Source organism: Arachis ipaensis, chromosome B05 (genome assembly GCF_000816755.2).
Source record: "Arachis ipaensis cultivar K30076 chromosome B05, Araip1.1, whole genome shotgun sequence".
Classification (NCBI taxonomy): domain Eukaryota; kingdom Viridiplantae; phylum Streptophyta; class Magnoliopsida; order Fabales; family Fabaceae; genus Arachis; species Arachis ipaensis.
The window spans coordinates 780,025-803,503 of NC_029789.2; the positions used below are offsets into that span (position 1 = coordinate 780,025).

The 23,479-nt window shown below is 32.8% G+C and overlaps 1 protein-coding gene across 1 annotated transcript; it reads left to right on the forward strand.

Moving 5' to 3' along the window:
• LOC107639911 lies at positions 18,302-20,956 on the forward strand. The gene is made up of 2 exons (XM_021122741.1): positions 18,302-19,151; positions 19,244-20,956. Exons 1-2 carry the CDS (start codon positions 18,741-18,743, stop codon positions 20,807-20,809), a joined length of 1,977 nt encoding a protein of 658 aa, XP_020978400.1. The 5' UTR covers positions 18,302-18,740; the 3' UTR covers positions 20,810-20,956.

Consider the following 23,479-nt stretch of genomic DNA (forward strand, 5'->3'; position numbering starts at 1 on the left):
GGTAAATTTGGAATTTAAATAGTTAAATAAATATATTTTTAAAAAGTAATATTAAAATTTTAGTTTTTTGTTTCTAAAAATTTTAGTACTTTATGTTCTCAGTTTTTGGAGATACTGGAGGTAATAAAATTTTGAATATCAAGAAGAACAATTATGATCCGGAAGTTAATCAGGGGCAAGTGTTCGAATCTATTATGACATAAGATATAGGCGCTCAACAGACCTTTTTGAATTCTCTAAAACTCCTCCTGGACTTTGAATTTCAATTCAATAATTTTTTTGTGCAACCTAGGCTAGAGGATTCAGATTTGAATACCGTTGTCAATATTAGTTTAGTGTTGAAAACATAGAATCGCGAAAAACAAATGAATTCAAATTCGAAAAAAAAAATGAAATATTAATATAAATCGAATTTGATTATATTTTTAGTAATTTGTTTTTATTATATAAATAAATATATTCTAGTTGATATTTGTCAATATTCTTTCTGAAATGTTCGTTCTAATTTCTACCACTAAATATAATACTGAATCCGTTTATCTCAGTTTGAATATCTAAAAACAAACGCTACATATAATAAGTATGATTAATGATAATCGGATTCCTTATAATAGGAACCTTAATTACTAGACAGCATTATTGCTTGAACCAACACAACGTTAAAATTCTTGCTTGTTATATATAGAAGTTTCAAGAGAATTATCACAAAGGTTTGTATGTGTCTTTGATTTAAACTGAATGACCCCTTTTCACCTCTTGTCATATAACAATCCAAATACATAATCTTGAAAAAGCTAAATAATAGGAGATATAATCTACTTAGTAGAAAAGCAAAAGTGTTTTTTCTTAGGACTAATTAATAATTGTAGTTGTAATCATTACCTAATTAATTAGTGGAGGAAAGCTGTACTAGTGAGATTGGAAGTATCAATTATTGATTCATTGAAGTTGAGTATCACTTGTTGCTTCTTTGAATATTCTTGGGTTCTTACCAGTATGTGATATAAAGTTCAAATTTTATTTATTTCTTCTTGTTATTGTTTAACCCCATTTTTAATAATGTAGCTCTATTATGTGCACCACCACCACCTGGTGAAAAATATGAATAAAGAAAGGGAAAAAAAAGAAAAGAAAAAGAAAGAGTAGGCATCTTAATTCTTTATGCACATCATGGTGTCCAAACCTAGATAGAATTACCCAGCTTTATTGACATTGTTTGTAATAATATAAGAATATAGGTTTGGAACCTGATCCGTCACCGTATAACTCGATCTTTATTGTGCATTATAAGTTATAACTCGGCCTTAATTATCATTCATTCTGTAATCGATACTTTCATTATCGATTTAATGACCATTATTCTGACTTAATGATCAACGGTCATACCATCAACTCTATTAATCAACTCTATGCCTATAAAAGGCACCAATTTCTATATACACCGAATATTCTATACATATTCTAGATATATTCTATACACATTCTAGATAGATTCTAGAGAAATTTTAGATATATTCTATATACATTCTATATTCATAGAATTATTATAATATACAACACATGATAACTTCTATTTCATGCCTTACATTCTATATTCGTAAAATTATTCTTATACCTCTTAAACACTTACTGACTTTAGCGTCGGAGTATCTTTTGCAGGTATCCATTCCCTTGTTCTCTCCTTGTCGACGTATAACTCATCCCGATGAGAAGCTTGAAGACATTCATCGATGGACGAGCGATACACCGACCAAACTCAGCAAGAACAGATCCAAACTTTAAACCGCTTATATTACACTCTTTGAACGCAACCATTTTTCAAACTTGCATTAACATGAAATGCTTGTATATCAAATTGTCATCATTTTTAATCTTTTGGAAACATTAATGATTAACTAAACATATATCTAAGAACATTCACCCATTAGCATTATCAAATTAAAGCTAACCTGTTGTCTCTCTAGGTCTATCTGAATTATACCTAACATGAGTCATTAGAGCTAGAGTGTGAGCAATGGTCACATTCTCATCACCATATCCATCAAGAAATTAGAAGGATATCTATCACTTTCACATATATCTTTTGTTTGAAGAGTCAAAGCTGTGCATGGGTGATGAATGAAGAGGACCTATCTACATTGAAAATGAAATTTTAGTAGAATGAACACTTTATTATTTAAATGTGAGTTATTTATAAAAAATATTTGAGTAATAAAACATTTTTTTTTATCAAAATTTTTTTTTTTATATTTTTAACTTTCTTATGAAATATTAAAGGTTAGACTAACTTGATATTAACTCAAGATATTGAGTAAATTTGAGGACCGACATAATTATATTAGAATGGATCCAAAATCGTGACATATGAAAGACTAAAATGAAAATTTTATTAAAGAAAATAATTTGGTAGTCGCCCGAGTCAAGAAATGGCTCATTTTTTCGGTTATGAAAACTACGAACTCGGACCATACGAGTTGTGTGTATGAAAAATGTGATGATCAAGTCGGAAGGTCTGAGTTGTAAGTAGAGAAATTTTGAATTTTCGACAAAGCAAATCGAACGGTCCGTGTTCTATGTATAGTTAATTTTTTTTTTAAAATTTGTATTATTGGAGCAAATCGGACTGTCTAATATGGTCCCTTTCAGTCCAATTTCTCTTCTACTGACACCACATACATGTAAAACACACCTGAATTTCATAACGAAATCCTACACCATCCTCACCTCCATAATAAAATTAAAAAGTGTCTAAGTCAAATAAAAATGAAAGGCAGAGACAGATATCCATTGCATTGATGCATGAATTATTATATTATCCTAGAGGCTTCGAAAAATAATAATCATTTATAAATATATATTCTCCATACACGAACCGGAAAATAAGCTTATTAGGCAACAATCAAATCTCTTTCTTTCTAAAAATTGCTTTCCGTGTTGTACAATAATTCCCATACGTGTTTGTTCTTCATCCATTCCATATGGAATGTCTTATGTTACGTGTCAATGTCGTTCTGATCATAATCACAAAGTTAAGGTCCCATACAGTTGTTTTGAAAACTATCTGACATCATCAACATTCTCTACATTCATTGCTTTTGCTGCGTCAACCATTATATATTTGCATCAATATAATTGACACAGATAGTTTTGAAGATGAAATAATCAACATGTGTCCTTCCTTATATCATTGATCTTCTCCGTAGCGTAGTCTCATTCAATTTGGATTTTGGAGTAAAAGGGTTGACATATCCTTGCTTTCTTTTAAAAATAATTGTCGTTTTGAAAATTTTTTCGAACGTTAAAAAAAAATTAAATTTTACCCAATCTTCTCTAAATTTGAGGGTAAACTATTCTTTATGACATGCTATAATTTACAAAAAAATTTACATCATGATTAATTAATTCAATTAACAAAATTTAGATTAGATTAAAGTTAAAGTTAATCATGATAAATCAATTAATTTTATTTCAATTGATAAAAAGAAGATATATCACAAAGGGTAATTTATTCTCTAATTTAGAGAAGGTTAGATTGTATTTACCTAAAAAAACTGTTATTTAAATATGAAATAAATATAAATACATGAATTTTTAATATATGAAGAATTCAAAACAATAGTTATTTTAAAATAGATAGAGTAAACAATATAATATAATAATGTAAATTTAGGGTAAAAAAATTGGTTATGGGTTTATTACTGGTGTTTTAGTTAGAAATAAGTGCAATCAGTGTATTTACAAATTAGGGGAAGTGTCAGATGAAAGCCCCAACACGAGGCGGGGGCGTGTTGAATGCAGCACGTGGGGGAATGATTGCCACGTGGTGAAGTTTGGTTGCATGGGACTGCAGCACATGGGGGCGTGCTGAGTCAGCATGGGGACGGGGCGTGTTATCCATGGCAAACTGTCATTGACTGATGAATCAAAAAGTGGGGGGGATTTTCATTGCAAAGAAGAGTGTTCATTGATTGTGTTGCTAGTGTAATGGAGGGTACCGCAAATTTGATAGTGTATCGCAACGGTGAGATTATACGGAATACTCATGAAGGAGTGATGTTTGTGTGTCAGAATCCATTTTCGATTGTGTTTCCATGCACCATAACGTTAATGGAGCTTTAAAACGGTATCTGTCAAAGCATGGAGAACGCTATGTTGAGGAGAGTGAGCAGTATTTTGTACCGTAATCTAGTTATAATTTTTGGTGGTCTAATACAGTTTGATATTATGCCGATCGTTGACGAAGCAAGTATGCGAAATATGTTCCAAATTCACCGGAGACTCAGATGCGACAGCCACAGATTGAGCTGTATGTTGAGTTTGAAAATGTAGAGACAGATGGGATTCAAAATGATTTAGATATAGAGGATGATAGAGTTGCAGTGTACGAAGGAATGAACAATGACAGGGAAGAGGACTTCGAAGCCACTTATGAAGCCGGCGACGAAGACGAGGATGGTGATGTGGGAGTCGAGGTAGCAGCGGAGAATGTTGTGGTTCATCCCGCAGTTAGTCAACCGATGAACGTCCCACCTTTTATGCGTAATTTGGATCTTGACGTCATGAATGCACTGAAATTTTTGAAATATGCAAACATAGGTACGTGATGAGTGAATAATATATTTTTGTGTTTTTTATATTTTTTATGGATCAATAAATGATGATTTCTGCTTTCTGTAGGTGTTGCTAACCCTGAGGACGGGCAGTTCAGGATCGGAATGTGTATAGTTCTAGAAAGTCTGTCGTCGCAGCAATCAGAAGTTATACTATTTCTAGAGGAGTCGATAATGTTTATGAGTCCGAACCACAGACGTTCTATGCAAAATGCAAGACGTATGGGCGTGGGTGCGGCTGGCTTATCCAAGTCAGCTTGATACGGAAAAAAGGTTGTTGGGAAATACGAAGATACAACTGTAAGCACACGTGCACCATGGAAACGATTTAATAGGATCATTCCATGTTGGACTCGGACATAATTGCTGAGGCTATAAGGCCATTAGTAGAGACTGACCCGTCCATCAAAGTCAAATCTATAATTGCGGAAGTCTAATCAAGGTTGCCCCATTCCTCTATCCATCCCCATATAAAACTGTCCAGTCATAAAGATGCACTCCGCGAAGAGTGATGCAATGCTCTCTTGATAGAATGTCTTTTGCTACCAGCGCGGGGAAAGGGGGTTGTGTATACCCAAACTGACGCATCACTCGGTTCGCAGAGTGTCATTCGACACACTTGAATGACAATAACGGAGCAACGATATCACACACCTCAAGATGTCCATATAACTCGTCAGGTATAATCAACCCTTCGTACGGCCGCCACACAAATTGTCATATATTATTAGAAAATTAGAACCTTAATCTTAATGTTTGGATACGTGAATCATACGAACCCTAAATATTTACCTCGTCCATGTAGTCTACTTCCTGCCTAAATATTGCTACGGTCTTCGATAACCACGCTGAGCTTCGGCCTCCGATAGGAATAACTCCATCTGAAATATGGTTCATTGAAAAAATTAAAAAAGGATACCGTCAATCAAATATGCATTGTCAATATAATGCAGGACTAAAATAGGAACTGTTACCTCATGGCAACTGGTATCTCAGCCGGTGGAAAGGACTGTCTGCGTACGGGTGTAATACACGGCAACCGCTCTCATGCCCAAACAAACAACAGATTAAGAGGATCATCCATCTCCTTAGTATCATACCGTGATGCACGGCATAGTACTCTGTAAAGATGCACGAGACATGTTGCCCCTCAACTATAAGTATGGATCCGCTCAAAATCGCGAAGTAATGGTAGATACTTCGCGTGGGCATATGCGGTCGACTTATCCGTGAATAGGGCCGAACCCAACAAACAGAAAATCCGGCATCTGACATATCTCTTAATAGACTCCTCAGTGTCCAATGGCTTTGCGTCTCTGATACCTCGAACCCAACCCGGCTTTATATAAGATTTCGAAGAACTACTGATAACCGATTCGTGACCGAATATCGCGATACTCTGACTCTGTAGGAAGTCGCTACTACTATCTGTCCAGCCGCTCATATACTCTCCACCAATGGGTAGGCCAAATATATGAGCAAATCTTCCAGTATCACAGTAACCTCACCCACCGACAATACAAAGGTATGAGTTTCTGGCCTCCACCTTTCCACCAAAGCAGCTAATAAAGGGTAAAATCCTTTTATGAACCCAATCCTAGAGACGTGATAGAATTCCGTTGAGTGTAAATAATTTTCGACCATCGGATTCCACGTCTACCGCAGATCCAGTTTACGAACCATCAAATTCCTGTTTGACTGGTTCAACAAAAATATATTTATTCACTAAATATTAGTTTAAATAAATAAAAATTATTAGAAATAAATATTTATAATAATAATAATTTACATAAATATAAAATATTGTTATTTCTAATCATAAATAAAAAACATTTATTTATTTAAATATTATAAATAAATACATTTAATATTTATATTCAAAAATAAATAAATATAAATAATATTTATTTTCGAAAATATATAAAATATTTAATAATATTTATATTCGAAAATAAATAAATATAAATAATATTTATTTTCGAAAATATATAAAATATTTAATAATATTTATATTCGAAAATAAATAAATATAAATAATATTTATTTTCGAAAATATATAAAATATTTAATAATATTTATATTCGAAAATAAATAAATATAAATAATATTTATTTTCGAAAATATATAAAATATTTAATAATATTTATATTCGAAAATAAATAAATATAAATAATATTTATTTTCGAAAATATATAAAATATTTAATAATATTTATATTCGAAAATAAATAAATATAAATAATATTTATTTTCGAAAATATATAAAATATTTAATAATATTTATATTCGAAAATAAATAAATATAAATAATATTTATTTTCGAAAATATATAAAATATTTAATAATATTTATATTCGAAAATAAATAAATATAAATAATATTTATTTTCGAAAATATATAAAATATTTAATAATATTTATATTCGAAAATAAATAAATATAAATAATATTTATTTTCGAAAATATATAAAATATTTAATAATATTTATATTCGAAAATAAATAAATATAAATAATATTTATTTTCGAAAATATATAAAATATTTAATAATATTTATATTCGAAAATAAATAAATATAAATAATATTTATTTTCGAAAATATATAAAATATTTAATAATATTTATATTCGAAAATAAATAAATATAAATAATATTTATTTTCGAAAATATATAAAATATTTAATAATATTTATATTCGAAAATAAATAAATATAAATAATATTTATTTTCGAAAATATATAAAATATTTAATAATATTTATATTCGAAAATAAATAAATATAAATAATATTTTTATTCAAAAATAAAAAATATAAATGATATTTGTATTTATATAAAATAAAATATAATTATATTGGACAATTTTTTTATTATTCAAAAATATTAATAAAATACAAAAAAATAATAATACTAAAATAATAATATTATATTTTCATATAATACTAACAACAACAAAAATTAAAAAAATTTAATTTAAATACAGAAAATAATAAAATTTATCAACTTACATAAATTGGATAATCCAAATAATTGATATGTTCTTCAGGTGTCGTTTAATTATGTACGATTTTTAATCACCACAAATTAATAATTTTTTTTATAGTTTTTTTTTTTAAACACACCTAAATCCTAACTCTCAGTATAACACACACACTTCACATCACAACACACGATTAACTTTTTATTTTACCCTTCTTCTTCAGTCTATCTTCTTCTTCTTTTTCAGTATAACACACACACACTTCACAAATGATACGTTTCACCAAGATGCTCAATTTATAGAGTTTTAATGAGAGTCGCTGGTTACAGAGTGGGGGAGCTGTCCCTGCATGCAGACCACTTGCAACACGCCTCCTCCCCCGTGTTGCTGTAGGCTCCTCAAAAACGAACGGAGACCTATTCTTTAGGAATCTTAGCCCTCTATATATACAGAAAAGTATGATAACTAAAAGTTAGTAGCTAAAGTTGTTCTCAATAACAAAGCCTCGGAACTTTTGATAGGATTGGAATGGGTTGGCCGTCGGGGAGGAAGAATATGGTGCTTGAAGGACTAAAGCGCAGTCAGTCTTAAGGGCCTGCTTCAAGGCTTAGCTCTGCAGAAGGAAGACTTTGACTGGGGTTTATAAAGAAGTAGTTGATCAGAGTTCTTTTAGTGACATAATTCCTCTCACATTTGTTCCAGAGTCTGAAAGACTCTAACCTCTCACTATCGTTCGCCAAGATTCAGAGGCAACACGCTCCCTGTGTGTTGCCACCCATTCCTGCCCACCACTTCACCACGCCCTTCTGCATGTTGCTGGAGAATTGCCATGTCTCTGAGGGACCCTGTCACCACGCTCTTCAACGTGTTAAACCTGACTCCTACAACGTAACAAAACACTCCCTCTTTAGTATTGAGTAAATATACCAATATATATTCTATATAAAAAATAATTTCTGATAAACTTATTATGGTACTTAAAAGCTACTTGCATGGAGCAAATGATACAATATCTTCTTTCAGTCTGTTATTTGTTCCACAAAGGAATTATTTTAATTTCACAATTAACTGCATTACTTAACTCATAACATACATGTGATAAAACACAATAAATAAAGCCTTCGTTATAACATGTATATAATCAACAATAATCTTAGAGAGGAAAAAAAAATCAAGCTAAAACTTATTTTATTTAGTAATTAATTAATTAATAAATTTTAAATAAAATAAATTTTGAAATTCTCATTATTTTTAGTTAATTTTTTTTGTTATTAAATATTTTCGTTATATTTCATATCAAATAGCTATCATTAAACTCTTAAATAAAATTTTGATCTCCAATAATCCTATCGATCTTATCATGATAACTAACTAACTAGATCTAATATTGTGTATTTTATAATATCTAACCCTATTTATTATGGTGAAAATTAACTAATTCTTTTCGATCCATACTATTGAATTATGAATATGGATAAGGGTAAAAAGGTAGAACAAAAAATAATGATTGAGTTGTGTTGAAAAGAGATTCAGAGGTATGTTGTTTTTGCTTTTTAAACCAGCCAAATACTAAGGCATATAATTAATGCTGGTATATATATATGAAAATCCTTGGAGTCTAGTGTTCCATTATAATGCAATGTGATTATTTATAATTGGTTGGTGGGTGATCCTAACATTTTAAGGGCCAAGGCATGTGCTCCAATTATGGCAGCCACACAAACACTATCATCCCTTTAAACCTCTCATTCTACATACACAAATATTGAACCATTATTGTCCCCCCTAATAACTAGTGTACTAAATTTGTGGAACCTGACCTATATTATCCCTGTTCCTTTAACCATGTGAATTTTAAGTAACAATTATTATAAAAATATTTGCAAGATAACAGAAAATTAGTTTAAAATTATTTTATTTTGTATTATTTAATTATCAGTAAAATAATTACGTAATATTAGATATAATAATGATACGGCCGTTACAAATCTGAATCATAATTCGGCATTTTGCACTATAACTCGACACTTTACGTTATAACTCGCCGTTATACGTTACATACAATCAAATTCAACGGACTACATCTTGAAATAAGACTAGACATTATCACTTATTAAAACTTATTAATTGCTCTTCAATTCAGATAATCAATAGAAACGTAACCGACCTATTTTATCTTCAAAGGATACATTGAATTCTCAATACTGACTTAAGTTTCGGATCGGAGTGTCTTTGCAGGTACACTCCCTCCCTGTTTCTTGCTCAAAGCTCTACGCGATTGGACATCCTCCTGGAGTAAAGCTCGGATTACCACAAAGCTCAAAGGTCGGCACTGAAAATAACAACTCGGCGTCGATTCTCAGAGACCGAGCTCTCCCTCCAGGTATCATACAAGAACAAATAATAAATGTATAATTAAAAAGGTTACACGTATGAAATTATAGATATCAAGTGAAATAAAATAACTTTAGGTTATTTTTTGGCTAACATTACTTTTTTTTTCACGGTATTCTCCAACCCGACAGATCAATGACTAATTCGTCGCAGATTTGAACTCCATTTAAGGGTCTACCGCTGGTCAATGGGTTGCTGCATACACAAAGCGGGATTCAAACTTCCGACACTTGCTTAAGCAAACGAGTGAACTGACCACTCGACCAACCCAAATTAGTTTTTGACTAACATTACTATATATAAAGTTTGATTATCTCATCACAATACCTAGAAATTAGATTGCTTATACAAAGGGTTGTTTAAATTTCATAAAGACTATATATATATAACTCATTGACATTATTATCTTTAAACGGAATCATTTGATTGGCTAAATATATATGTGTATGGGGGTGACTCAACAACAACAATAAAAAATAAATTATGATACTTTATCAGAAAAGAATGAACTAAAACCAAAAATTGAAGAGCTCTAATTATAAACGAATATAGCATTGTATGAGAATGAATCTTAATTGAATTAATTAACAAGTCTAACCGCTAGTCATGTGCGTTCTAGTAGTGGAAACAAAATAAAAGGCCAAGGGAAGAGGACGATGTATGATATTAATCTTGTGTGTGTGTTAGTTTATATATGTGTCCTTGGTGCTTTAATTTAGAGACATGTCAGGTCAAGCAATCCTATCATTGGTGTCTGTCGTTTTTGGAGGGATCTTTGCACGGCACAACCATGGTAGTGCCAAATTGCTTGCAACAAAGTTGTTATGCAATGATACCATGTGAAAATTAATAATATCTATCTGCCTAATTTTATGTGGCTACATACCTCAATTGAATAAAACTAAAGATTTAATTTGTGGTGTAAATAGTCATGTAGATTTTTGTGGTTCCCAATTGTTGTTACTTGTTACTTAAACTAGTATTAGTATACTAATTCTGAAGTCCTTAAGGGGTGACAATTCGCTTGATCCTCTCATGATGCTAGTTACATTGATGGCAAAGGAATTTAATCAAATCTATGTGAAGCTTTCAATGCAATCTCAAATTGAAATAAATTTAAAGGGAAAAGAATAATTTTTTATATGTATACATCTTGATCATTTCAAAAATACATTATTAAAACTTCCTAGACAATGTGGGTCAGTTACATTCATATGGGGCTGTCCAAATTTCATGTGGAAAGATGTATTCTTTAATTTAAACATTAAAAAAATGTTATACATACTCATGTCATGTCCAAAGGTATGCAATTAAATTTTGAAAAAAAATGACACATCCACATCCACCTTTGTGTGCTCTCTTAGCTTTGCCACATTACAACCCATGATTGGAGAGAGCACTTTTCAAATCTCTTGCAAGTGTATGTTTTTTAGTCTTATATCAGATGCATTGGAATATATCTTGATCAGTTTCTTTATATATTTAATTTCTAGGCTGCTTGATTGTGTATGTATTATATTTTTAATTATAATGCAAATTTGAATTGTCATTAAACTATCCATTGTTAAGTCAAAAGAAAGATGGGGTAGGTTTAGTGGTCACAAAGGAAACCTTTTGGATTGATATTGCTGATTATGAATGGTAATATTCTACATTATTTTAAAATTGAAATTGTTTAGTGTGTAGAGTGTAGTCAAAGGTCAATGTATGAGTGTGTGACATGTTGGAGAAGAGAGGCTAATGAATCAAAATTAATATTATTTTTCTTATCAAGATGTTTTGGGATCATGTGTAAATTGAAAAAAAAAAGGCCTTGGTAATTATGAGAGCTTGCATCTACTCAGTAACGTTATTCTGCTTNGACTCGAAAATAGATCCTCTCCAGTGGAAAAAACACTTGAGAGAATAAAGTGTGATCTCTCACCTTTAATTCTATAAGTGGGACCAAAATTAAAATAAAAGGAAAAAACAATGAAGGGTTAGATTATACACTTGACAGCATCCAGTTTTTTTTTCCGTTGGAGAGGATCCACTTCGGGTAGATTCGAACCTGCGATCTCTTAGGTGAATATGAAGAGACTATCCCATTTGAATTATAACTCATCGACAACATTATTATGGTATTAAACACACTAACATGATGTAATATTATTCACTTAATAAATTATTTAATATCTTTTTCATGTATACCGTTAATCCATATAAAAAAGAGTAAATCATAAAAAGTAAATTTTTAAAATAAATTATTATCTAATATTTATAACTAATATATTTTAATTGGATAGTTAGTTCAAAAAGAAAAATTAGAATAAAGAAAAATATTAAATAACTAATATTTTTTGTATTTTAATACCAACTTTCTTAAAATGAAATATTGATAACATAAAATTTATTCATTTTATAGGTAAATGAAAACTAAATAACTTAACGATGATACTGAAAATGGTGAAAGTCAATTTATACGGTAATTGTACGGCCCACGAAGTTGACCAGCCACGGCAGGGTTGACTGACAGACGCCGTGCCTTCACTAACGGCGTCACGGTGGGGGATGGCGGTGCCATATACTTCGCTTGTCGTAAACTAAAAAGGTTACTTATAAAGACCAATTCCATTTCCAAATTTCCATATGTCAAAAGTCAAATGTCAATGCTACATTTTCACACACCAAGTTGAATTCTTACGCTTTTAATTAAATGAAGTTTTCAAAAGTTTTTCCGCGTGCCTTTTCATTTTAATATTAATTACTGTATTAACAAGAATCACTTGTTAAGAGAAAACTTTTATTTTTTTAAATTAGGTGAAAACTCAGTTGCAGTCGACTTCACGTGAAGTTGATAACTGATCGTCATTAGATAAAAATTTAGTCTAATCAGTCAAATTATCTAACGATTTTCAACTATTAACTTTACGTGAAGTTGACTGTACATGAGTTTTCACCTTTAAATTAACTTGACGTCGCTTACTTTTTTTTATACAAATTATATGTTTTTTTTTATTTGCTAAATCCCGTGTTTTCTTTTTAGAGAAAAGGACAAATAGGTCCTGAACTTTTATCCCGTGGACATTTTTGTCCTTAACCATTGAAAAATACTTTTAAGTTCCTGACCTTCACAAAATTTGGACAGATCAGTCCCTCCGTCCAAATGCCTCCGTCAGGGACTGATCCGTCCAAATTTTGTGAAGGTCAAAAACTTATTTGTCATTTTCTCTTCTATTTAATTCTCACATATGTTTTTATTTTAACTCAATTACAAAAGAAACCTCTAGCTTCCCTCTCCAAGTGACAAATAAACAAGAAATGGAATGGGCAGTACAACTAATTTGATTTGGTTTCTAGCAAAATAATTCATCGGCTACGTTGATCTTAGCACTTAGCTGTTTTTAGAGAAATCTAATAAAAAAAAGATTCGAATTGTTTCCTCTGGAAAGAAAATCCAAATAGCAACGTCAATGTTTTCATTATTGAGCACAATTTAAGGCCACGGATAAAAGAAAAGTTTGGAATCATATCATGGTTACTACTAGTTTGGAATTGACATGGCCTACCAATACCAATTATTACAGGCCTAAAGCAATGAGCTTATATAGCAATATCTTTATCTTAATTAAATATTATTATATAATATAGAACTCAATAATAATTTCATGACATGTCAATATGGGTGACCCTGTTTGCTGGTTGATCACCATCAATGTCCTTCTCACATCATGCTGCATTACGTTTATGAAGTACCATCTTTTTTATATTATTGTACATATGACATGGCTTTACTATTATTTAAGCTTCATATATTTTTGTTATTTGATTAAAATAAAAAAAAGTGGAGATATATAGCTCCAGGATCATAGTTGTATAATCCATGCATCAACCATATATTAGATGTATATAAAAAAATTAATTATTAAATTATTTATTCTATAAAATATATATTAAAAATATACTAATTTTTCATATGGCTATAATATATTTTATTCACGCATCACTAAAAAAATCGGTAAATAGCGGCGGACATTTAACAGCGGTTTTTAGAAATCGCTGCTAAATAGAATCTAGCAGCGATTAACGCAACAAATTTAGAAGAGGCTACTAAAAGCGTCACTAATAATTGCTTCATATTATAGAATGATAGTATATTTTTGAGGAAAATAAGACATACAACAAAACTGTACTTCGGTTTTTTTAAGTCAAATAAAAGGAGAGGAGACAAACAAAATCGCAAACTAATTAAGACACATTTCATTTTTTGAACTTTTGCTATTCAAATAGTGTTATATGTTACTCTATCATTAATGGCATACACTTTTATCTAAGTGCATCATGCATGGTCATGAAAGAAGAATTTTTCTTTACATTGTAACTAGTTATTCTACATTATTTCCACCTTTGTTTCCAATCTTAATTTACTTTTCTTTAAAAATAAAAAATACAAAGTGAGTGTCTAAAACATAATATTTAAAGCTGATTTGCACAAGTAGATTTTTCCATATCTTTATAAATTAGTGTTTAAAATATATTTTTTATTTATCTAACAATAGAAAAATAAAAAACTTTGAGCTACTTAAACTTAAATTTGATAAAACTTTTAAAAATAAGTCTTGCTTAATTTTTGGTAAATAAAAAAAAACCCTGCTTTGCAGCTTATAAAAATAAATGAAGAATATTTTTTAAAGTTAAATTGTACTTATCAAAATTAAAAATTGTAACACAACTTTATATATTAATAAATATCTAAATTTATCTTTATATTTATGTCTATTATAATTTTTTAAAATTTTAAAAATGGTTTAACCAAACATAATTGGTATTGCTTGTATTTATTGAGAATTATGTTTAGTCTGATTTACCAAATTAGGTGTTACAACTTAAAAAAAAATCTTTTTGAAAACTGATTTTAATAAGCTACATATTTTTTAAAATAAAAATTTTATTAAACCAGTCCTTAATGTACTTTTTGGCTACTATTTTATTTACAACTTTGTCATAAAGATTTTTCTAGGACATTTTTTTATCAATACAATTCTTTACAAAACAAGGCTAATTTTTTTTATTATGGAAGGAGGAGTGGTAATATACTTTAACATTGTAATTTTTGGTGTTTTTTAAAATTGTAGAAAGTATACAAATTTGAGAGTCTGATTTCATTGCAGAGAGAGGGGTACAAATTGGACCCAAAATTTTTTAAAATCCGACCCAGAATTTTCTGCCAGTACACAAATCGGACCCGGGTTTTCAGTACCTCTAATCAAACGGTCCGATTTCTCTTGGATAACCATCATACGCCAGTGAATTACCATACACCCCATAATTCAGATATACACCATTCCTTTCATTATATTAAAAATAAAAAGTTAACAAAACAAAGTTACCAAAATGGAATTTCTGAATGAGTTTATGTAAACAAAAGTGAAGAAAGAAAAAGAGAAAGCTTACTATATGATGATAATGGACGCAGACGAATCAAATCACGTTTAAATGTGGGAAAGATACAAATACCAATATCTTAGCTTAAAGAGGCAAAACAGAGAAAGAGAGGAAGAGGGTGAGTCAACTCTTACGTCTACTTTCTACAGCTACCTAAACCCTATACCATTACATACTATATTGGAGATGATTTTGGTGATGATGAAGGGTTTCAAGATTAAATTAAATTACTAAATATTTACTTTTATGAAGAATGATAACAACTTTACAAAGAGAAAAATCTGAGTATGAACTTTTACGCAGCGAGGCAAGAAGACCTGCTCTCTTATTATTATAGACCTCACTTTTTAATATCATATCAGCTCATAACAAAGTCAGCATTATTAACTTCAAATGTGATAAGTTCCTGAACATCTCAGAATTAAAGTTTCCATGTTTGTGAAACGTCAATGCGACAATGCTGCATGCATGGTTCTTCTAATCTTTAATAATTTTTTTCTTCAGCTGGAAAAATATAGGTAGATAATAAAAATACTAAACAATGTGAACAATAGATATATCGGATATTCAATTCACTAGGTATGCGAATAGTTATCCTAATATTAAGATTTAAGTGGGTAATTTGTGAGTTTAGTGTATTTTTATTTTATTAGGCCAAATTTAGAATCCATTGTTCTCAAAAGTCATTGTCTACCTAACAAAGTTCTTAACTAATATAGAATGCAATTTAAAAATATTTGTTGGCTTGTTGTTGGCTAAATCCCTATTGATTAACGGATTGCTAAGATTTTTAGTATTAAAGTAATTTAATCATCTCATAAGTCATTAATTGAATTGAATTTTATTAGCTAAAAATAATATAAAAAAACATAATAATGTTATTCAAAATAAAAATATGGTGGTGTCTGGTGTGTCTCAGTGTCTTACTTTTGTCAAATTATTTACATTATTTAAAAGGTGCACTCTTGCTAATAGTTTAGAGTAAGATCAGAACAGCTAATGCAGCTTAGTGATGGTTGAGTATGCCTTGAAGACTCAAGGGACACAGTTTGAATTTCATGGAGCAACATTTGCTAGTTATTAATTATATCACATATAGCATGGTCCAATCTAGCTCTACATCTAATCAATGCGAGTAAAATTGGCCGGTTCAGACCAACTTTTGTATATCCAATCTACTTAGCAAACCGGCTTTGGTCGAACCAGCTCATCAAGTCCAATTTTATTTAATTTTTTTCTATATCCTCAATTATAGATGATTTTTTTTTTGTAACTTCTTTTTTTAACGAAAGTGTACATGGTTTTCTTATTTTCCCTTCTGATGTCAGATTAATTACTACATCACAAAATGAATTTGGGACATCTCCCATATTGAAGATCAAGTGAGAAAATTGACATCCCATTTACATAAATCAGGTTCCGGTTCAGATCAATGGGGATTCAAATAAATGCATGAGCTTGACTTTACTTACCACATTGCAATTCTTTAGGCAGCTCCCATGTACTTCCCTCCAGAGACTGAGTCCCAATAAACGGAGATGTTGGAGCATAGGACAAATTCTATGTGGCTTTGTGTCATTAAGACATGTCCCAATCCGCAAATTTCAAACAATAAGTATCTGAAGCAACTTCTGTACCATAAAAAGATGGGGGGAAAGGGGGCACTAATGAGAATATGAGATACAGCTCAATTGGCTTCATGAAATTAATAACTAGCATTTATATTTAAAGAGATTATGTAATCTAGAGGAACAAGACAGGGCAAGTAATTTAAAAAGATTATGTTATTTATATGTAATCTGATAAATAGGGGTTTAATAACGTTGGTGGTGGCCTGGGGGGTCAATTTCCTAGCAGTGTTTTTTGGTTTAGGTATTTCCTAGGGATCGATGTGCAATAATAATTATTGAAGAAAAAATAATAAGCCTCCGAACCAATGGCCGTTATTGTATTCTATTATTCGAAGACCTACTAGTAGTGGTACACGAACTAATTGTCGTTATGGTAATTAATGAGGTGCAGAGGTGCAATGACGAGTTTGCCCTTGGCTGGAGAAGGACGGGTCCTATGTCCTGAACATCACAATTCCCCACACAAAATTAATATCAAAGGGCAACGAAATGGAGCCCACTGCGGACGAACCTGGAACATCAACAAAGTTTGCTCAGCTACTTAATGCTGCATAAGCAACACCAGACTCCACAGTACATTTTACAGCTCATTGAAACTCGTCAGAGGTGGTAGTAGTAAATAGTAATTCTGATTCATGCCCATGCAGTTTTTTTATTTAATGTTTTTTGGCCAATGATGGCTTACTAAATGGTTAGAAATTTGACTTTAATAATTGAGATCATTTCTACCAGCAGCAGAGTTTGTTTTTTTTATCTCCAAATAAAAATTGAGACACCCAAAGAAAGAGACGAGCTTGCCGCCTATTACTTAATCAATCAGCCAAAATAATAAATTATAAGGTTTGGAAAATATAAATGAGAAAAGGGGGAAGAAAGAGAGAATCAAAATCTCTTGAAGTTGATATGTGGTTTGTGGGAAAAAGGAAAACTGACGAAGATTAAGGCGAAAGGGATGAATCAGAGTAACAAGAATAAACCATGATATGAATGAGGCCCTTGCAGAATGCCATATGGATGGGGATGGTTTTTTTTTTTCCCTTCAGTTCTCACTGTTGCATGGGTCGGTGACCATAACGTGGGAATGGGACACAGAATTTGCACAATTCCAAAGAGCAACCCTTTAAGCTAGCTAAGCTTGCGTTGACTTGTTACTGTAGTTGTGAAAACCTCCACTTGCCAGTTACCCATGTTAAAATCCCAAGGCACCACCCCCCAAATTTTTTTTTTTTTTTCACAATTTTTTCATTTTACATTTCCCGGATAAAATATTCCCAACTATGGGGGAGTTTTCCTAGGCTCTCCTCTAGCATGGTTTATTATGATAAATTGATAATTGTTACTTGTTATTATACACTCAAAATTGGCGAGTGTTTTGAATTTGGAAGCAACAACAAAGGCTTTCCGTTGGGGGTGCTCTTTTTGGGGCTCTCGAAACAGAATTATAGAAAAATATACACAGACCCTAGGCCCAAAGATTACATAGATAAATAGAGGGGTGAGAAACCAAAACAGAAAGATGGAAAAGAGCAACATGAAAAGGGTCTCTGAATCTAATCCATTTCTTCTCCTTCTCCCTCTCCTTTCCCCTTTCTAAACTCAACTCTCTTCCTTCTTTCCTTCCTTCCACTCCAACACCTCCGTCCATCAAGAAAACAAGAGCTAGAATCAACATACACTACCCCCCTTAACGAAGGCATAGAGAGAATGGTTACTGGGTGGAGAAGAGCGTTTTGCACATCAATCCATAGAGAAAGAGAACCCAAAGTAGTAACCGAGAAACAACAACAACAACATTGTGACAATAACAATAACAGCAGCACCAATAATCAAAGTCCCAAAATCAGTTCCAAGTTCGGATTTTTCTCTAATCCCTCAACCCCACGGTTCCAGTCCCAGCCTGTAGCATCGGGTCCGGGCCTCCGTTGCCGAACCTCAATTTCCACCGGAGCAACCACTTGCTCCGTCCCCAACAGCCCTAAACTTCAATGCAGCAACCCCAAAACCACCAAGAAACAAACAACCCTCAGCCCCAGGCTATTCCAACTCTCAAACCCTTCATCACCAAAATCACCATCAAGCTTCTCACTATTCAAATCTACTCTACGGTTATCCAAAGTAATACACTAAAAATTCATAAAATTTCTCTTATTTTTACTGACATACAAAGTTCAGGAAGTTCTAACCTTTTCTTTAAAATTTTTGTGTAGAGTCGATGTGGAATATGTATGCAGAGCGTGAAGAGTGGCCAAGGCACGGCGATTTTCACGGCCGAATGCTCCCACAGCTTCCACTTCCCTTGCATAGCTACACAAGCGAAGAAGAATCCAATCCTCACGTGCCCCGTCTGCAGCACGTGCTGGAAGGAGCTTCCGGTGTTGGCTATCCACGAAGACAATAAGCACAATAACAAAACCACCTCAGAGGCAACAAACAGAGACGCCGCCGCCGCAACCGCCACCAAAACAAGGTCGTTGAAGGTGTATAACGACGACGAGCCACTCATGTCTCCAACTTCGGTGGCGCGGTTCAACCCTATTCCTGAATCGGAGAACGAAGATGAGCAAGAAGACGAGAGAAACGAGTTCCAAGGGTTCAACGTGAGTCCTTTCGTTAGTTTCTCTCCGGAAGAGAGGATCAGGGGACTTGAAATGTCTTTATTGCCGGAGGCGGCGATCGTGGCGGCGAATAGGAGCTACGAGACTTACGCTGTGGTGCTAAAGCTGAAGGCGCCGGCGGCGCCTTTACATAAGGCCACTCGAAGATCTCCGGTTGACCTCGTGGCGGTCCTCGACGTCGGCGGAGCCATGTCCGGCGCGAAGCTCCGACTCATGAAGAGCTCGATGCGGTTTGTGATTTCCTCCCTCAGCTCCGCCGATCGTCTCTCCATCGTCGCATTCTCTGCCGGATCCAAGAGGTTGTTGCCGCTCCGGAGAATGACCGCTGGAGGCCAGAGGTCTGCTCGACGCATCATTGACGCGCTTGCGGTGATTGACCAGTCCCGAGACGGCGCTCCGGTGATGAACGACGCCCTCAAGAAAGCCGTTAAGGTACTCGAGGACCGGCGTGAGAAGAACGCCGTGGCCAGCATTGTGGTTCTCTCCGACTCGAACTACTCACGCTCCGTCGCGTACTCTCAGAAATCATGGCTCATTTCCTCCACGCGCTTGCCTCAACTGGATGTCCCTGTCCACGCGGTTAGGTTCCCGGGGGAGCGCGAGTGCAGCCACGCGCTCAACGATGACGCGTTCGCTAAAACCGTTAGGAGTTTGTTACAAGTCGTGGCTCAAGACGTTAGGATTCAGTTAGCTGTGGTGTCACGGCCTCGCCCCGTTGAGATCGCCGCGGTTTACTCACTTACATATCGACCCGAATCTCTTGTACCGGGTTCCACCCGCATCGGCGATCTTTACGCCGAAGAAGAGAGGGAGCTTCTCTTGGAGATTAAAGTCCCCGCCGCTTCGGCTGGATCCCACCACGTTCTGACCGTACGATCATCCTACAGGGACCCGCTAACGCAGGAGATTGCAAGCCCTGTTGAGCATGCAATGCTTGTTCCCCGTCCCAACACCGTACGATCGTCGTGCCCCAAGATCGAGCGGCTTAGGAACCTCCATGTCACTGCTCGAGCAGTAGCTGAGTCGAGCCGGCTTGTTGAGCATGGTGATTTCTCTGGAGCCTATCATCTCCTATCGTCGGCTCGTGCACTCTTGTTGCGATCTTGCAAGCCAGACAGAGTTAGTGACTTACATGGCTTTGAGAATGCAAGATTTTAATTGTAATATTTTTCATATTCCTTTTATTGGGAAAAAAAAAAAGGAAAGAAGAATGTAATGTTGTAGTACATAGAGGGAAAGCAATTATGAATAGAGAATTTTTTTTGTGAAAAATTAATTTTTAGATAAAATGTAAAAAGAAAAAGGAAAAAAAATGGTAATGGGCCAGGCCATGATAATAGCGACAAGAGGTAGCAGACGGCTAGAGCCTTTTAAGCATAGGGAAGGAAACAGAAAATGAGTGAAAAACCCACATGAGAGTTAATTAGGCAAGAAGAGTGTTCTGTTTTCTTCTGTTTTGTCCTTATGCCCTTTTTTCCCTTTTGATTAATTTTGAAAATTCCAAAAACTTTTTTGTATGCAAATAATCATTTGATTCGAAAGGCTTATCTTGCTTGGCATAGAATAAAATACAAACGAATTGACAATATTGGCGGAATAGGCTTCTTTCTTTTATTTTTACCCCTTTTGGTTCTTTGTGCGATGCTGATTAATTAACCCTGTTTTTGTTGCGTCTTGTCAAATAGAATGGGAGCTTTCCTATTTCTTTTTTGTTTTTGCATTGAGTCACGGTTTGTTGGTTAAAAAAAGAAATTACTTTACTCCTTTGGTACCGTAATATTTAATAATTAAGACAAAGAATGGTGACAAATGTTGCAACATTAGTGGTTACTTGTCATTATACGGCATATTAGTGTTTCAAAATTTGCTTTGGAATTTAGGATGGAAGTGATTTGTTTTTCCTAATCGTATCTATACCGTATCCAGTGCATGTGGGATTTTGTTCGGTCATATGACAAAACATCGCATGTTATTATGGGAACTCGTCGGATTAAAATAAAATGAAACAAAACAAAACAAAAAACATATACTAATATAGGTTTTCTTCATATGTAACGCATTATCGAGTGGGGTTTTGCTTACACGTAGCCAAATTATGGAAAGCAAGTAAATAACATTGGTGTTAAAAATGTATACGATAAGTTTGGGTATGGCAGAGGATCACGTGTAAGGGGGGGCTTTAGTAGTAGTCTTTATGAAGAAGAAAAAGGAGGAGAAAACAAATGATGAGTGGTGCGTCAAATCATGAATGCCATTTCTCTATTCTATGCTATTCTCTCAGCGAATTCATGTTGCTAAAATCTCTCACTAACGAGACGGATCCCAAGCCAACTACTCAGTGGATCTGTGACTAATCACACACATCCAACCCAATTTTCAAACAAATAAAATAAAACCTTTATATCACTTTTTATTTTTTAAATGAATGCAACAAATATAAATAGTAGCAAAAAATTTAGAGAAAAGGATAAATAGATCCTGACCTTTTGTTTCACGGATATTTTCGTCCTTAACTATTAAAAAATACTTTTAAATTCCTGACATTCACAAAACTTAGACGGATCAGTCCCTGACGGAGGCATTTGAACGAATCAGTCCTTGACGGAAGCATTTGGACGGAGGGACTGATTCATCCAAGTTTTATAAAGGTTAGAAACTTAAAAGTATTTTTCAATAATCAAAAACAAAAATATTCACGAAACAAAATGTCAGAAACCTATTTATCTTTTTCTCAAAAACTTATTAACTCCACTGCTCTTTATTCATGCTTTTCGCCCGAACAAATTGCATGATTATAGATATATGTGATCCATCATTCTTCTTTAGTAGAATTTTTTAGCCTCCTTTATATATATAATCTTGAAAATGTTTATTTTTTTTAACGAAAATTCTTTATCAAGAATATATAAATAAAAGCCAATGAGTTATAACTCAAATGGCATAGTCTTCTTATATTCAATTAAAAGGTTGCGAGTTCGAGTCTCCTATTTTTGATTTTATATATATATATATAAAAGATTTCTTTAATAAAATATGTTGGTACAAAATACAATAAAACCTATAAATATCTTATTCCATATCCTCTAATACGAAGAATATCTTCTTTTAGAAAAGTATACCTTACAGATAAATATAGAAATCCATTAATACTTGAATTGGGTAGAACTAGATAATGGACTCCATAATTGAAACAATGGCTTATTAAATATGAAAAACCAGTCATTATTACTCCACCAAGCATTTACTTTTGCATTCTTTACCTACATCGTTTTTTCTTTTTTCTTATCTGACTAGTTCCATATGTATTGGGTCTAGAACCTTTTGCTTTTTTGAATTACTTATCTTAATTAATGGTGTAACATTATTGTATGTTGACAGATCAAATACACCAACTACTCTACCCTCTAATATAATTACTCTCTAATCCACTCAGTGCATGACTACTCAGCATCATAACTACAAGCATACCTTCTTCTACCTACAAACATTTGAAATTTGATCAAATCACACAGAAATTATTATTACATATTTATTACGAGGTCAACAGTTTCCTTATCCCTTATTAGTTTGGTAGAATTACATTTCAAACAAAATATATAATCATGTATGTAAATCCTCTTTTATATATATATTCTAAAATGTCAATGTAACACAATAATTTCTCCTAAGAATATTGACTTATGAAAAACCAAAATAGAATGAGGATTGATGAGAACAAGGTAAAAAGAACTGAATCTCAACATCAACAACAACCTTATCTCAAACCAATATCTTATCCATCCCATCTTGTTGATAATAATATAATACGTATAGCCTTCCTTCACCTTG